The following is a 17,464-nucleotide window of genomic DNA, read 5'->3' as shown; positions in this document are numbered from 1 at the left end:
TTATTACGTTGGCATTAAAACTACCACAATTACAGGGCCGAATGGAAATTATAGATTTTTTTGTGAATTCTCTAAATAAAAATTTCTAAAATTTGTCCCCGTCGCTCTAAAATTTTTAAATTTAAACCAGATATTCAAAGGTAGCAAGGTCCCCAAATTTTGTTATGTTGGCATTAAAATTCTCACAATTACAGGGTCAAATGCAGAATATTGGAAATTTTTCGTTCATTCTATAAATAAAAATTTCTAAAATTTGTTTCCGTTGCTCTAAAATTTGAAAATTTAGAAAATTACTAAAATTGCAGGGCCAAATGTAAAATTTTGGAAATTTTTTGTCCATTCTCTAAATAAAAATTTCTTAAATTTGTCCCCGTTGCTCGAAAATTTTGAAATTTAAACCAGTTAATTAGCGACTAAAAAGTAGCAAGGTCTCTAAATTTTGTTATGTTGGCATTAAAATTACTACAATTATAGGGTCCAATGCAAAATATGGGAAAATTTTAGTTCATTCTATAAATAAAATTTTTTAAAATTTGTCCTCGTCGTTATACAATTTAGAAACTTAGAATAGAGAATTAACCACTCAAAAGTAACAAGGTCCTCAAATTTTATTACGTTGGCATTAAAACTACCACAATAACTGGGCCGAATGCAAAATATTGAAAATTGTTTGTCCATTCTCTAAATAAACATTTCTAAAATTTGTCTCCGTCGCTCTAAAAACTTTAAATTTAGACTACGGAATTAGCGATTTAAAAGAAATAAAGTCCCCAAATTTCATTACGTTGGCATTAAAATTACCAAAATTTCAGGACCGAACGCAAAATATTGGAAATTTTTGGTTCATTCTATAAATAAAATTTTCTAAAATTTGTTTTTGTTTTTCTAAAATTTTGAGATTTAGAACAGTGAATTAGCTTTTCAAAAGTAGCAAGGTTCATAAATTATTACGTTGTCATTAAAATTACCAAAATTACAAGGTTGATGCAAAATATTGGATTTTTTATGTCCATTTTCTAAATAAAAATTTCTCCGTTGCTCTAAAATTTTTAAATTTAGACTAGCGAATTAACGACTCAAAGGTAGCAAGGTCCCTAAATTTTATTACGTTGTCATTAAAATTACCAAAATTACAGCGCCGAATGCAAAATATTGGAAATTTTTGGTTCATTCTATAAATTAAAATTTCTAAAATTTGTTCTCGTCGTTATACAATTTTAAAATTTAAAACAGAAAATTGCCACTTAAAAGAAACAAGCTCCCCAAATTTCATTACGTGCCCATTAAAATTACCACAATTACAAGATCGAATGCAAAATATTGTTTATTTTTGTCCATTCTATAAGTAAAAATTTCTAAAATCCGTCCATGCAGTTTTGAAATTTTAAAATTTAAAAGAGTTAATTAACCATTTAAAAGTAGCAAGCTCCCCAAATTTCATTACGTTGGCATTAAAATTACCAAAATTACAGCGCCGAATGCAAAATATTGGAAATTTTTCGTCTGTTCTATTGCAAATAAAAATTTTACTACACTACATTCTTCCTCTTTATTGAAGTATTCAAAATTTAAATCTTTAGAACATCCAACCAAATTTTACTAGCTGCAGATATATTATGCCCAGTAGCTTGAATTTGTAAAGGCTCTTCTGTCTTTGGGTTCACTGCAAACTTGAAGTGCTTCAACAAACAACTTAGACCAACTTTAGCTTGAATGAAACCAAAATGTTTACCTAAAATGTCAATACAATTTGTCGTCTTAACATTTTTTGAATTTTCAAACCAATGCAGATTCGGGGACCTTCACCAAACGGCAGATACGCATATTTAGGTATTGAAGATCTGTTTTCTTCACTAAATCTGTCAGGATCAAACTTCTCCGGCTGGGGAAAATATTCCTCGTCGTAGTGAAGACCCAAAATCGGAAGCATGACCATTGTACCTTTCTCTATAATAATATCCTCATCGGGAATCTTGTAGTTTTTGACACAGCGACGGTTAAGAAGATGGATAGGAGGGTACATTCTCAAGGTTTCTAAACTTTACCAATCAAATTTAACACTAAAAGAGTGACAAACTTACCATGAATTACTTGGTTCAAGTATGTCATCTCTTGGACGCAATCGTAAGTCATTTCAGAGTGTTTCTTAACCACTGCTTCAATTTCTTTGCGTATTTCGTCTTGAATTCGTGGATTCCTAGCAAGTTCATACAGAGCAAAAGTCATGAGAGCTGAAGATGTCTCAAAACCAGCATTAAACATCCCGAAGCACTGCGCAGCCACTTCTGTGATCGTCAGAGGTTCAATACCATCTTCACGGTTCTTCAACTCAATTAAGAGTTGCAGAAAGTCGTTTCTAATAACTTTGTTTCTCTGTCGGTAAGCAACAGTGTCTTTGACTATCTTCAGGAAAAAGTCGGTGATCTCTTGAGGGTTAATACAGAAATTGAGAAAAGTCGCAAGTTTAGGGAAGGTCATTCCGAAGACTCTCTTCAAATGAAAAGGAAGTGGTGGATTGCACACTTTTCTTGTAAAAAGTTTAAATGGGGAATCTTCACTTTCGAAGCTTTTGCAATCCAAACCGAAGAAACAAGATCCGACGACATCAGTGGTGAAGCTCAACGAAACGTCTTTGATGTCGACCGGTTCTCCACACTTTTCGTTCATTTTGTTTAATAAGTTGTTCTGGCAATCTGTTAGAGTTTGGAACATAACTCTGGTTTTACTAGAAGAGAAAGTTGGAGTTAATTTCGGTCTTAAGAGTTTCCATTTTGGTTCAGCCATGTTCACCAAATGTGCATTCAGGACGTCTTTCTTCTCATGGTAATACAAAGCGCGATCTGTAAAATACTGAAAATCCTTCGTAAAAATGTTCTTGAGATAATCAAGATTCAAGGGAAAATACGATGGTGATGCGAAGACGTAAATTCCTCCGTGTTTCCAGCCGCGTTTCTTCATCTCTTTGTAGTAACGTGCCATGGTGACGGCCCAGTTTTCTTTGGCGAAAAAGGGAGCAGTGCAGATACCAAACGGGATTCTGGGTTCTATATAGGGAATACCTTTCTTTTTCCAATGTTGGTAACACCACTTGTAATACGCAATCAAGAGAGTTAGAATAATTGCAAGAGTGTTGAAAATGTAGAAAGACATGATCAATTCGCGTGTTACTTTGTGTTGCTCAAACACGATAGCAGTTTTCGCGTTTAACTAAATTCAACGATACTTTTAAATTAACATTAATTACAGTTTTTGGACTAATAATGTAGGTTAAAAACACTGATAACAAAAGTCATAGTTTTTATTTGAATTTTGTTTGTAAATATTGTTGCAATTTGGCGTTATTTTAAAGAATGTAAATGTGATTTGAGCTGGTTGTTCTCAAAAATAGTATATTAAGTATTAAGAACGGTAAGGACACTTTACCGATCGAAGACAATTGTCTGGAGGAGGAGCGCAGCGACGACTCCAATTATTGTCTGAGATCGATGTAGTCCTTGACGCTCATGATGCTTATAATATTTTTTGCACGACAGATAAATTTCGATTATTTTTATAGAACTAAAAATGTTACAAATAATTGACATTAATTGAGGAGTTATTTTTCAAAACTCAATAAATTTATAAAAAAAATTCTACAAGCGTTTAGAAAAAACTATAATTTGTTCAATTTTCTTCAAATTTATTTCAACCATTTTGGCATAAGAAGGTAAATTTTATTGCCCTAGAGTTTAAACTACCAAAATTACAGGTCCGAATTGCAAAACTGCTAAATTTTTGCTCGTCTTAAAAAAAAATTCTAAAATCCGTCTCTGTTGTTCAAAAAATTTGGGATTTAGGACAGACAGTCAAAAAATCGCAAGTAGTAATTTGTCTAATATTTATTGCCCTGGAGTCAAAACTACTAAAATTACAGGGCCGAATGCAAAATTTTGGAAATTTTTAATCCATTTTATGAATAAAAATTTCGAAAATTTGTCTCCGTCGCTTTAAATTTTTAAAATTTAGAACAGTTAATTGTCTACTCAAAAGCAGCACGTTTCCCAAATTTTATGACTTTGGCATTAAAATTACTAAAATTACAGGACCGTATGCGAAGTATTGAAAATTCCTGATCCATTCTGTAAATAATTTCTAAAATTTGTCTCTGTCGCTCTAGAATTTTGAAAAGAACAGTGAATTAGTCACTCAAAAAAAGTAACTTCTCTTAATTTTATTACTCTAGCTTAAAACTGACAAAATTACAGGACCAATTCAAACTTTTGGAAATTTTTGGTTCATTCTATAACTAAAATTTTTTAAAATTCGTTCCCGTCGCTCTGAAATTTTAAGGTTCAAAACATTGAATTAACTATTCAAAAGTAGCAAGTTGCCCAAATTTAATTTTGCTGGCAAAAAAGCTGGCAAAATTGCAGAGCCGAATGTAAAATTTTGGAAATTTGTGCTTTATTCTGTAAATAAAAATTTAATGAATAAAAGTTTGTCGCTATAAAATTTTGAGATTTTAAACAGTGAATTAGGTATTTAAAAGTAACAAGTTCCCTTAATTTCATTACGCTAGCATTAAAACTACCAAAATTACAGGGCCCAAGGCAAAATTTTGGAAATTTTTTGTCCACTTTATAAATAAAAATTTCTAAAATTTGTTTCTGTCGCTCTAAAATTTTGAAATTTAAAACTATGAATTAACCTCTTAAAAGTAGAAAGTTTCTCAAATTTTATTTTGCCGTCAATAAAACTACCAAAATTACAGAGCCAAAGGCAAAATTTTTAAAACTTTCTGTTTATTTTATAGACAAAAATCTCTAAAATTTGTTCCCGCTGTTATAAAATTCTGAAATTTAGAACAGGGAATTAGTCATTTGAAAGTAGGAAGCTTCTTAAATTTTATTACGTTGGTATTAAAATTACCAAAATTACAGAACCGAATGCAAAATTTTGGTATATTCTGTAAATGAACATTTCTAAAATTTGTTCCCGTTGTTCTAAAATTTGCAAATTTGGAACAGTGAATCAGTCATTTTAAAGTAGTAAGTTTTCCAAACTTTATTACATTGGTATAAAAATTGTCAAAATAACAGGGCCAAAAACAAATTTTTGAAAATTTTTCCTCGTCTTGAAAATAAAACTTTCTAAAATCCGTCTCTGTTGCTCAAAAAAATTGGTATTTAAGACAAAAATTAAAAGATAAAAAGTAATAAAATCGCAAAATTTCTTTGCCCTAGTGTCAAAACTGCAAAAATTACAGGACCGAATGTACAATGTTGGAAATTTTTGGCTCGTCTTGAAAAAAAATTTCTAAAATCCGTCTCTGTTGCTAAAAAAATCTAGGATTAGAAACAAACAATCAACAAGTCAAAAGTAATAATCTAGCTAAAATTCAAAGCGTTACGGTCAAAACTGCCAAAATTAAGTCCCAATTTACAATATTGGAAATTTTTTCGTTTTCCTTGGAATAAAAATTTCAAAAATTTGTCTCTGCTGCTCAAAAAATTTGGGACTTAAGACAAACACTCAACAGCTCAAAGGTAATAATCTTGCTAAATTGTATTGCCCTAATGTAAAAACTGCTAAAACTACAGGTCCGAATGGAAAATATTGAAAATTTTTTGCTGGTCTTCAATATAAAAATTTGTATAATCCGTCCCTGTTGTTCAAAAAATTTGGAATTTGAGACAGACAGTCAACGGGTCAAAAGTAATAATCTTGCTAAATTCAATTGTGTTACGGTAAAAAATGCCTAAATAACAGATCTCAATTTACAATATTGGAACTTTTTTGGTTTTCTCGAGAATAAAAATTTCTAAAATTCGTTTCTGTTGCCTAAAAAATTGTTGATTTAAGACAGACACTCAACAGCTTAGATGTAATATTCTCGCTACATTGCATTGCCTTAGTGTTAAAACTAAAAAATTACAGATCCGAATAGAAAATATTGAAAAATTTTCGCTAGACTTAAAAATAAAAATTTCAAAAATTTTTCCTCGTCGCTCTAAAATTTTGAAGTTCATTATCTACTCAAAAATAGCATGTTCTCCAAATTTCATTACGCTGGCATTCAAACTAAGAAAATTAAGGAACCGAATGCGAAATAAAGAAAATTTTTGGCTTATTTTATAAATGGAAATTTCTAAAATTTGTCCCGGTGACTCTAAAATTTTGAAATTTAGAACAGTAAATTAGCCACTCAAAAGTAGCAAGTTCCTCACATTTTATTATGTTGGCTTTAAAATCACCAAGAATACAGAACCGAATGCAAAATATTCGAACTTTTTGGTTTGTTCTTTAAATAAAAATTTCTAAAATTTGTCCCCGTCGTTCTAAAATTTTAAAGTTTAGATCAGTGAATTAGCCTTTTAAAAGTAGCAAGTTCCCCAAATTTTATTAGTTTGGCATGAAAACTACTCAAATTACAGAGCCGAATGCACAATTTTGAAATTTTTTTATTTAAATTTTTGTAAACGCCTTTAAATGTAGTTATTTAAAATATGCCTCAAAATCATTAAACTACCAATTCCATACTGAATGACTAAAATACAACAAATTTTAGAGTAATTTTCGATATCATTTGCTACAAGTTTCTTATTTTTGTGGAAAACAAACCAAAATTAATCAAACATTCGTTACCATAAAAACACATTCTGACAATTCTGACTAATGTCATTTTAATAATCCCTTCATTTCCATTTCCCCAATAAAAATGCAGCGAAAAGCCCGCCTAACCGACGAAGAAAAGCAGCGCCAAACCCAAACAGCTCTCGAAAAAGAGCTCCAATCTTTAATCCGCCAGTATTTCGTCTTAGACCACTCATGCCAACACAGCCAATTTTCCAAAGACAGTAACTTAGAAAAAGCGGACCGAGTCATTGGAATTTTCCACAAGGAACATGCAAACATCCTGAAAGACTTAAAACGCGCCGCCGCCCCCGGAAGAATCAAAGAAGATGAGAAACATTTCAACAGACTCGTCAAATTACTAGAGGAAAACGCCTCGTTCCGCCAAAAAGTCCACAAGTACAAAGTGTACTTCCAAGAAATGGTCGGGGAGGCAAAAATGGTCCAAAGAGACGTCCAGTTGCTGCGGAAGCAACAAGTCACTGATCGACAATACGAGGAACGTGTGAGAAACGCAATGAAGACTTTGGAAGCGTTGGAGAATAAGTTGGAGACGCAGATGATTCAGTTTGGGACGATTTGTACGACCAACAAGCAGCTGAGGACAGAAATTGATTCTTTGTTGGCGCAAAGAAACATTTTTATGAGTCAGTGGGGGCGACTTATTGAGAAATTGACTGAAGGGAAGAAGATCATGTTGGATTTGATTGAGCAGGCGACTGTGGCGTACAATCAAAGGGAGGAGTGGTGCACCAAACTGCGAATTTTGAAGGAGAAGGCGCATCATGATTTTAACACAAACATACAAGAGATGAGGGAAGAGAAGAGAAAGTACCACAACAAGTTGAAATTGAAGGATTTTTTCTGGATTAAGGGACAGAAGAGGGTCATGAGGGATCTGGCGAAGAGAGAACAAGAGAAGAGGAAGTTGTTGCAAACTCAAATTGAAGAAAAACTGAATTTGTACGAAGGGATGCTCAACGATATAAAGGTACGATAATGCAAGTTCTTCTCTTAACACAGTTGAAGACTTTCAGCAACCAAGACAACATTAAACTCTTGGCGCAAACCTTCCGGAAGCAAGAAGAGTTGAATTTATCAAACTTCATTTATATCATTGAAATGATCCGGCAATGTGAAGAAGTCAACGACCGCTTGGGTTTTCTACATTTAGACATAGAAGAACGTCAGGCTTTGTATGAAAGCAGAAAGTTGCAACAAGACAACTGTCTGTTGACTTTGGACCAAAACCTCCAGGAAAGAACTCAACACGCTGAAGAAGCTCAAAGTGTTCTTCACCAAACCACCGACGTCTTAAATCGTCTGTTGCAAGGCATTTCTGAGCTTTTTACAATCTGCAAATGCAACAAAGACCCTCTTCTTTCCCTCCTTGGAAACAACACGACTGTTCAATACTACAACGCTAATCTCTATGTTAACATTCTAGAGACGACAGTTCACACTCTCTTGGTGACTTTCTGTCAAAAGGACAAAGGGAAGAAGACTGGGGCGACGAAGATTATCAGTAACATACCGGAAATTCCTCACATTTTTACTATTGAGAAAATTGTCACAGTCACTCCTTGCTCTCTGTAAGTACATAAGTTCTTTGGGTTTCGTTTGGTAATGTTGTTTTAGGTGTGTGGAACATGAGATGGTTTCTGATGTCATTGATACCTTACAAATTTGTTGGACGAAGAGTGACGCTCTTTCTAAACTGGCAACTCGGTTGAGTTTGCCGGGTGGTAAGGCGAGACTTCATACTATTTCTCATTGTCATTTACCGAAAGCGAGAGGGATGATGCAGAGAAGATATGAATAGGGGTGTTGTTAACAAAAATAAATTTGTTGACGTTTTGATGTTTGATTGTTTAATCCCAAATTTCAAATTGTTTGAGCAACAGGGATGGATTTAAAAAAGTTTGGTTTTCAAGACGAGTGAAAAATTTCCAGTATTGTACATTCGGACTTGTAATTTTGACAGTTTTGACACTAGGGCAATGGAATTTTGCAGAGTTATTACATTGGATCTGTTGAGTGTCTGACTGAAATTACAAATTTTTTTGGGCGGCAGAGACGGATTTTAGAAATTTTTATTTTCGAGAAAACCAAAAAATTTCAAATATTGTAAATTCGGACCCGTAATTTTGGTAGATTTGATAGTAACGCAATTAAAATTAGGCAAACTTAATACTTTTAATCTGTTTACTGGATGTCCCAAATCCCACATTTTTTGAGCAACAGGGGCGTATTTTAGAAATTTTTATTTCAAGATGAGCGAAAAATTTTCAATATTTTCCATTCGGACCTGTAATTTTTTTTGTTTTGACACTAGGGCAATGCAATTTAGCAACATTATTATTTTTAAGGTTGAGTGTTTGTCTTAAATCCCCAATTTTTTAAGCAACAGAAATGAATTTTAGAAATTTTTATTTTCAAGAAAACCAAAAAATTTCCAATATAGGACCTGTTATTTTGGCAATTTTGACCGTAACACAATGGAATTTGGCAAGATTATTACTTTTGATCTGTTGATTGTTTGTCTTAAATTCCAAATTTTTTAAACAACAGGGACGGATTATACAAATTTTTATATTCAAGACAAGCAAAAAAATTTCAAAATTTTCCATTCGGACCTGTAATTTTAGTAGTTTTGGCATTAGGGCAATGCAATTTAGCAAGATTATTACTTTTGAGCTGTTGGTGTTTGTCGTAAATCCCAAATTTTTTGAGCAACAAAGACGAATTTTAGGAATTTTTATTCAAGAGAAAACCAAAAAATTTCCAATATTGTAAATTGGGACTTAATTTTGACAATTTTGACCGTAGCGGTATGAATTTTAGATAGATTATTACTTTTGATTTGTTAATTGTTTGTCCCTAATTCCAAATTTTTTAGCAACAGGGACGGATTTTAGAAATTTTCATTTTCAAGACGAGCTAAAAATTTCCAACATTGTACATTCGGACCTGTAATTTTTGCAGTTTTGACACTATGGCAACAAAATTTTGCGATTTTATTACTTTTGATTATTTAATTGTTTGTCTTAAATCCCAATTTTTTTGAGCAACAGAGACGGATTTTAGAAATTTTTATTTTCGAGGAGACCAAAAAAATTTCAAATATTGTACAATCGGATCTCTAATTTTGGTAGTTTTGACACTAACGCAATGGAATTTTGTGAGATTATTACTTTTAATTTATTGATTGTTTGTTCCAAATTCCAAATTTTTTAAGCAACAAGGACGACGGATTTTGGAAACTTTTATTTTCAAGACAAACGAAATTCATTTTTTTTATTCGAAGCTGTAATTTTGGTAGTTTGGACAGTAAAGCAATAGATGTTCACAAGATTATTAATTTTAACCTGTTGACTATTTGTCCCAAATCTAAATTTTTTCCATTCAAACTTGTAATTTTGGTAGTTTTGACAATGGGGCAATAAAATTTAGCGAGATAATTGTTTTTGACCTGTTTATTATTTGTAGTAAATTTGAAGTTTTTGTAGTAACAGAGACGGATTTTAGAAATTTTCATTTTCAAGACGAGTGAAAAATTATGGTTTATTATTAATATGGTACATTCGGGTCTGTAATTTTGGCAGTTTGAACACTTGCGCAACAAAATTTTGCCAGATTACTACTTTTGATTTGTTGATTGTCTGTCCTAAATTTCAAAATTTTTAAGCAACAGAGACGGATTTTAAAAATTTTTATTTTTAAGACTAGCGAAATTTTTCCAATGTTGGTACATTTGGGCCCGTAAGTTTGATAGTTTTGACAATAGAGCAATGAAATTTTGCAAAATTATTACTTTTAACATATTTATTGTTTGGCCAAAATCCTAAATTTTGTAAGCAACAGAGACGGATTTTAGAAATTTTCATTTGTAAGACTAGCAAAGATTTTTCAATGTTGGTACAATCGGACCTGTAATTTCGCTAGTTTTGACAGTAACACAATTAAATTTGGCGAAATTATTACTTTTAACTTGTTGATTATCTGTTCCAAATCATAAATTTTTTGAACAACAGGGACGGATTTTAGAAATTTTCATTTTCAAGACGAGTGAAAAATTTCTAATATGGTACATTCGGGTCTGTAATTGTGGCAGTTTGAACACTTGCGCAACAAAATTTTGCCAGATTACTACTTTTGATTTGTTGATTGTCTGTCCTAAATTTCAAAATTTTTAAGCAACAGAGACGGATTTTAAAAATTTTTATTTTTAAGACTAGCGAAACTTTTCCAATGTTGGTACATTTGGGCCTGTAATTTTGATAGTTTTGACACTAGAGCAATGAAATTTTGCAAAATTATTAATTTTAACATATTTATTGTTTGTACCAAATCCCACATTTTGTAAACAACAGAGACGGATTTTAGAAATTTTCATTTTTAAGACTAGCAAAGATTTTTCAATGTTGGTACAATCAAACCTGTAATTTCGGTAGTTTTGACAGTAACACAATTAAATTTGGCAAAATTATTACTTTTAACCTGTTGATTATTTGTCCCAAATCCCAAATTTTTTGAGCAACAGGGACGGATTTCAGAGATTTTCATTTACACAGAGCATGATACTGAGAAGATACTATGTTCTTAAAGAAATAAAATCTTTTGACACTTTGTCACTTAAATGTAAAATTACTGACATTTTTGTTCATTCAAGTCATTCGCTTTTTATTACTTTTTTTACGTTTTAACAAAATGTGGGGCGCCAAACCGAAGCCCGAGGATTTTGTCGGAGACTACACCGTCTCTAAACAAACTGTGGCTGTCAGAAGGTAACAAAACCCAAAATTTTAGCCTCTCGTTAAATCTTACGTAGGTATGGCCCCCTCATTGAAGGCCCCCAAATTATGATCGAAAACGAACGCTGTGCCCTTCAAGAAACGGAAGACCATTTGAAAGAAAAACGAGAATTTTACAAGAAACACAGAGTTCTTCTGGACGATGCATGGAGGAGCATCGCTAAACAAGGCGAAGAGCTGAAGAAGAACGTCGCGTCGTTTAATCAGTTTGTTATCGGGAACAATGAAAAGAGGAAGAGAGCGCAGGAAAACTTCGAATTGCACAAGAAGTTTATTCAAGAGAAAGAGGAGGGTATTCAAAAGTACACAGAGAAGATAAAGACAGTTCAAGAAGTTCTTGAAGAATTGACCGCTCAGATTGATGCCCATAAGATCTACGAAGTAAGAACAAGTTAATAAAGAAACAAAATAATCTTATTTTTGTTGTAGAAATACTTAAATAGTATTCTAGAAATTGTCGCAAGAGACGAAGGGTTTAGAAATGTCGACAGTTTCGTCGAGCGCTATGAATATTACGTTGAGTTGAGCTTGGATTTTGCCAAAAAACAAGCAAACGTCTTTAATGTTTTGCAGAATGCAAAATCCGATCTGGTAAACATTCAATTTCTTCATTTCTTTTTTCTTATCAATTCAAATCAAATTTTAGGCTAAATACGAAGAAATGCAAAGAAACCAAATAATGGGTTTGCACACTCAAGCAGCAAGTCTTCAAGGGCGCTTCGAAGAAACCTCTAGAAGAACTCGAAGAATGGAAATTTTGATTAGCCGCATTAAAGACAAAGCCCATGAGAATTACGTGGACGCGAAGACTGCTAAAGTCGCCATCAGAAATCTCTACCGTTTAATGTGTAAGAAGAAAAATATTGTTCCTTCAATGCGCTCTGAAGATTTTCAAAATCAGTTGGGTTTTATTGGGAGAACTCTGAAGCAGTACGAGAAACTTAATTCAGATTTGCAGGAGCTCACACAGCAGAAAAAGAAAGTAAAAAAGATATAAATAAAAGTACTATCAAAATGTTGAAAATTTTTGGTTTATTATTTAAATAAAAATTTCTAAAATTTGGCCCCGTTGCTCTAACATTTTGAAAATTAGAACAGAGAATAAGTTACTCAAAAGTAGCAACTTCCTGAAATTTCATTATTCTGGCATTAAAACTACCAAAATTACAGGGCCGCATGCAAAATTTTTGAAATTTTTTGACTATTCTAAAAATATAAAAATTTCTAAAATTTGTTCCACTGACACAAAAATTTTGAAATTTAGAACAGTTAATTAGCCTCTCAAAAGTAGCAACTTCCTGAAATTTTATTATTCTGGCAATAAAACTTAGTAGTTTTATTATTTATTTTAGTAAATTACAAAGGCGAATGCAAAATTTTCAAAATTTTTAGTCTATTCAGTAAATGAAAATTTCTTAAATTTGTCCTAGTTGCTCTAATATTAGGAAATTTTGAACAGTTAATTAACCACTCAAAGGTAGCAAGTTTCTCAAATTTCATTACGCTAGCATTAAAACTACTAAAATTACAGGGCCGAATGCAACATTTTGGATTTTTATTTTCTATTTTATAAATAAAAATTTCAAAAATTTGTCTCCGTTGCTCTAAAATTTTGAAAATTAGAACAGAAAATAAGTTACTCAAAAGTAGCAACTTCCTAAAATTTCATTATTCTGACATTAAAACTACCAAAATTACAGAGTCGCATGCAAAATTTTGGAAATTTTTTGTCTATTCTATAAATATAAAAATTTCTAAAATTTGTTCCACGAACACACAAATTTTGAAATTTAAAACAGTTGATTAGTCTCTCAAAAGTAGCAACTTCCTGAAATTTCATTATTCTGGCATTAAAACTACTAAAATTACAAAGCCGAATGCAAAATTTTGAAAATTTTTAGTCTATTCAGTAAATGAAAATTTGGTAAATTTGTCCTAGTTGCTCTAAAATTAGAAAATTTTAAACAGTAAATTAGCCACACAAAGGTAGCAAGTTCCTCAAATTTCATTACGCTAGCATTAAAACTACTAAAATTACAGGGCCGAATGCACCATTTTGGATTTTTATTTTCTATTTTGTAAATAAAAATTTCAAAAATTTCTCTAAGTCGCTCTAAAATTTTGAAATTTAGAACAGTTAATTAGCCACTCAAAAGTAGCCAATTCCTCAAATTTCATTAAGTTGGCATTAAACTGCCAAAAGTACAGAGCCAAATTAAAAATTTTGGGCAATTGTGGTCAATTCAGTAAATAAGTTCAGTTTATTCTGTAAATGAAAATTTCTCACATTTATCCAGTAGCTCTAAAATTTTGAAATTTAGAACAGTCAATTAGCCTATCAAAAGTAGCAACTTCCTGAAATTTCATTATTCTGGCAATAAAACTACCAAAATTACATAGCCGAATGCAAAATTTTGGAAATTTTTGGTCCATTTTTTAAAAAAAATTCTAAAATTTGTTTTACTAACTCAAAAATTCTGAAACTTAAAGCAGTGAATTAGCCACTCAAAAGTAGCAACTTCCTAAAATTTTATTATTCTAGCATTAAAACTACCAAAATTACAAGGCCGAATGCAAAATTTTGAAAATTTTTAGTCTTTTCTGTAAATGAAAATTTCTAAAATTTGTCCTAGTTGCTCTAAAATTAGGAAATTTTGAACAGTTAAATAACCACTCAAAGGTAGCAAGTTCCTCAAATTTCATTACGTTAGCATTAAAACTACTAAAATTACAGGGCCAAATGCAACATTTTGGATTTTTATTTTTTATTTTATAAACAAAAATTTCAAAAATTTGACTCCGTCGCTCTAAAATTTTGAAATTCAGAACAATAAGTAAGCCATAAAAAAGTAGCAAGTTCCCCAAATTTCATTACGCTGGTATTAGTACTACTAAAATTACAGGGCCAAATGCAAAATATTGGGAATTTTTGGTAAATTCTATAAATACAAATTTCTAAAATGTGTCCTAGTTGCTCTAATATTTTGAAATTTAGAACAGTGAATAAGCTGTTAAAAAGTAACAAGTTTTCTAAATTTCTTTATGCTGGCATTAAAACTACGAAAATTACAGAGCCGAATGCAAAATATTGTAGAAATTTTGTCCATTCTATAAAAAAAAAATTTCTAAAATTTGTCAGCGTCGCTCTAAAATTTTGAAATTTAGAACAGTTAATTAGCCACTCAAAAGTAGCAAATTCCTCAAATTTCATTAAGTTTGTATTAAACTGCCAAAATTACAGAGCCGAATTAAAAATTTTGAGCAATTGTGGTCAATTCAGTAAATAAAATTTTTTAAAATTCGTCTCTGTCGCTCTAAAATTTTGAAATTTAGAGCAGTCAATTAGCCACTTAAAAGTAGCAAGTTCCTTAAATTTTATTACGTTGGCATTTAAATTACCAGAATTACAGCGCCGAATGTAAATTATTGAAAATATTTGCTCAATTCTTTCAATGAAAATTTCTAAAGTTTATCCTCGTCGCTCTAAAATTTTAAAATTTAGAACAGCAAAATTAGCTTCCTAAAAGTAACGAGTTCTTTAAATTTTACTACGCTGGTATTAAAACTACCAAACATACAGGGCCAAATGCAAAATTTTGGAAAATTTTAGTTCTTTCTGTAAATGAAAATTTCAAAAATTTGTCCTAGTTGCTCTAAAATTTTGAAATTTAGAAAAGTTAATTAGCCACTCAAAAGTAGCAAGTTTCTCAAGTTTTATTACGCTGGCATTAAAATTACCAAAAATACAGGGCCAAATGCAAAGCTTTGGAAATTTTGTACACAGCAAAACAAGAAAATAAAAAAGATATGAGCCTCTTTATTTGCGGTTAAAAAGCAACTTTGCTTGGTTCATCCATAATACACAAACCATCGAGTTCTTCTCGGCGTTCCCGTAACTGACTCTGAAGCTGTCGGTAATCTTCAGCTTTCAAATTATGGATTTCTTGACACGCTTTTTGCCACTGCTCTTTAAAATACGTCTTCGTTTTCTGAGCCACCTCAAATTTCTCCTCCAAACCTTTCAACTCCTGTAAGAGATTCGTTGTTTGTTCTTTCGTCAAAGCAGCTCTTTGGGCAGCTTCGAGTTGTTGCTGGTGCTCATTAACCAGTTGCTTCAAATTTTCATTATCACTCTGCAACTTACTTATGTAGTCGATCAACAGCTCTTTATCACAGTCTGCGAATTTCTTTTGATTTTCAGCCGTCATGGAATACAAATCACTGACGGATTTCTTCTTCTTCTTCAGCGCTTTCGACAACTTTAATTCGTTGAGTTTCTCTTGAAGCTCGTCTTGTAGTTCTTTACATTTCTTCACGCTCTCGTTGAGTTCTTCTTTTTTTCGCTCGATTTCGTGTCGATCTTTACCAAACTCTTGCTCTTTTGATTCTTCGAGCTCTTTCAGAAACTGTGTTTTTTGGCGTTCTTTCCACTCCTCGAGCTCTTTCATCTGCTCTTCGGTTATTAACAAGAGTTGTTGTTGCATTTTAGCCTCTCGATGGTCTCCTGACGCTTTTAACACGTCTTCAGTGTGGGAGATCAACGCAGGAAGACTCCGACGGTTCTGAATTAGGAAGACTTCCAACGCCACTGATGGTTTCCTTCCGTCTTTGCTGATGGGCACCATTCCATTTGGTGACGGAAATCGGAAATAGCACGCGGTTAAAATTAGTTTCTCATTTATGTTGGCTAAACTTTCGAAGCTCACTGGAGTTATCCCAAGAACGTCGTTATCAGAGTTGAAACTCACTTCAAACTCTTCCTCGGTGAAGAACTGCTGGAGGGTTTGCAGGTTTGAGAGTAATCTCACCACGATTTTCTCTTCGAAGTTGATTTTATCGTGGAGGTCCTTCGAGAACTGCTTGGTCCGTATTGGTATTCCGAAGATTTTGATCGACATGTGGTACTTGTTGTTGTTCTGGTGGAACACCAACACTTCTGGTAACAATAAGTCGAGGCTGGAAGCCCATTTGATGAGGATGTTCAACGAGTAGTCCTCCGTGCACTCGGCTTCGTTCCCCACGACGATGTAACCATCTTCTAGGTATTTTATGGGTGTGAGTCCTTCTAGACGTGGTACGACCTTCCACATCTCTTTAGATAACTCTTGAGACTTTTCTTCGGTGTGGTTGCGGATCGTCAGGGATAAGAACAGTTCAGGAACACAATTCCGCCTCCGATTTCGCACGCCGATGAGTTTCTGCCATCTGAACGGCACTTGCTCTTCTGGATTTTCCACGATTTGGGCACTTCTGAGGTCGAGTAATACGTGCCCGAATTTCTCTCGCCGGTTTTGGTTGTCACTGATCATGCATTCAACTCTCAACGGTTGATTTGAACTCCGGATTTTCCGCAGTTGCTTCTTTTCAATCTCCCAGATTAAGTTGGTGTTGAATGAAGGACAATCCTCTGAGTTTACTGGGTCCGATTCCAGCACTCGTCCGTTGAAATTCGCAGATATGAACGTGAAATTTTTATTTGTTTCCATGCCTTTACCTTCTTGGATGGTGAGGACCACGTTCACCACTTTCCCTTTGAGTTGATCCATTTTGGGGTGGTTGTCAAAAAAAATTTGACAAAAAATCACAGGTGACTTATTGGGAATTTATTGATTTCTGTTGATATCGTTTTTGGAGTTTCGGGATTTGGGTAGGAAGTACTTGGAGGTTTTTTTGGGGCATTTTTTGGCCCATTCCGTAAATAATAATTTCTAAAATTTGTCCCCATTGCTCTTAAATTCTAAGATTTAGAACAGTGAATAAGCTATTAAAAAATAGCCAGTCGCCCAAATTTCATTACGCTGGCATTAAAAGTGCCAAAATTACAGGGTCGAATGCAAAATATTGGAAAAATTTTGTCCAATCTATAAATGAAAATTTCTAAAATTTGTCCCCGTTGCTCTAAATTTTTGAGATTTAAAACAGAGAATTAACAACTTAAAAGTAGCAAGATTCCAAAATTTCATTACGTTGGCGTTAAAATTACCAAGATTACATGGCCGAAAACAAAATATTGTGTTTTTTTTGCTCACTTTATAAAT

General features: G+C 32.7%; 3 protein-coding genes and 1 pseudogene across 3 annotated transcripts; 2 read left to right on the top strand and 2 right to left on the bottom strand.

The window, feature by feature from the left end:
• Positions 1–1,564: 1,564 nt before the first annotated feature.
• Positions 1,565–3,150, bottom strand: LOC148177876 (putative cytochrome P450 6a13 pseudogene; annotated as a pseudogene).
• Positions 3,151–6,697: 3,547 nt separating this feature from the next.
• Positions 6,698–8,434, top strand: LOC148177875 (coiled-coil domain-containing protein 63-like). The gene is made up of 3 exons (XM_088032866.1): positions 6,698–7,603; positions 7,642–8,204; positions 8,251–8,434. Exons 1-3 carry the CDS (start codon positions 6,698–6,700, stop codon positions 8,432–8,434), a joined length of 1,653 nt encoding a protein of 550 aa, XP_087888992.1.
• Positions 8,435–11,322: 2,888 nt separating this feature from the next.
• On the top strand, positions 11,323–12,423 carry LOC148177874 (coiled-coil domain-containing protein 42-like). The gene is made up of 4 exons (XM_088032729.1): positions 11,323–11,399; positions 11,444–11,807; positions 11,856–12,017; positions 12,073–12,423. Exons 1-4 carry the CDS (start codon positions 11,323–11,325, stop codon positions 12,421–12,423), a joined length of 954 nt encoding a protein of 317 aa, XP_087888855.1.
• Positions 12,424–15,253: 2,830 nt separating this feature from the next.
• LOC148177873 (centrosomal protein of 120 kDa-like) lies at positions 15,254–16,972 on the bottom strand. Its single transcript, XM_088032987.1, has one exon. It carries the CDS (start codon positions 16,970–16,972, stop codon positions 15,254–15,256), a length of 1,719 nt encoding a protein of 572 aa, XP_087889113.1.
• Between the last annotated feature and the right edge of the window lie 492 nt (positions 16,973–17,464).

The sequence above is a fragment of the Gnatocerus cornutus genome, chromosome 3 (assembly GCF_029298725.1).
Source record: "Gnatocerus cornutus isolate USDA-ARS CGAHR chromosome 3, icGnaCorn1.1, whole genome shotgun sequence".
Lineage (NCBI taxonomy): Eukaryota > Metazoa > Arthropoda > Insecta > Coleoptera > Tenebrionidae > Gnatocerus > Gnatocerus cornutus.
Note: the sequence above shows the minus strand (reverse complement) of the source record. Positions and strands in the feature narration are given on the sequence as shown.

Excerpts from the sequence above, each read along its gene's own strand:
- LOC148177874 (XM_088032729.1), top strand. The coding sequence starts at position 11,323 with ATGTGGGGCGCCAAACCGAAGCCCGAGGATTTTGTCGGAGACTACACC. Across the intron at positions 11,808-11,855 it reads ATGCCCATAAGATCTACGAA|AAATACTTAAATAGTATTCT; the intron begins GTAAGAACAAGT and ends TTTTTGTTGTAG. Across the intron at positions 12,018-12,072 it reads AGAATGCAAAATCCGATCTG|GCTAAATACGAAGAAATGCA; the intron begins GTAAACATTCAA and ends ATCAAATTTTAG.
- LOC148177873 (XM_088032987.1), bottom strand. The coding sequence starts at position 16,972 with ATGGATCAACTCAAAGGGAAAGTGGTGAACGTGGTCCTCACCATCCAA.
- LOC148177875 (XM_088032866.1), top strand. The coding sequence starts at position 6,698 with ATGCAGCGAAAAGCCCGCCTAACCGACGAAGAAAAGCAGCGCCAAACC. Across the intron at positions 7,604-7,641 it reads GGATGCTCAACGATATAAAG|ACTTTCAGCAACCAAGACAA; the intron begins GTACGATAATGC and ends ACACAGTTGAAG. Across the intron at positions 8,205-8,250 it reads ACAGTCACTCCTTGCTCTCT|GTGTGTGGAACATGAGATGG; the intron begins GTAAGTACATAA and ends ATGTTGTTTTAG.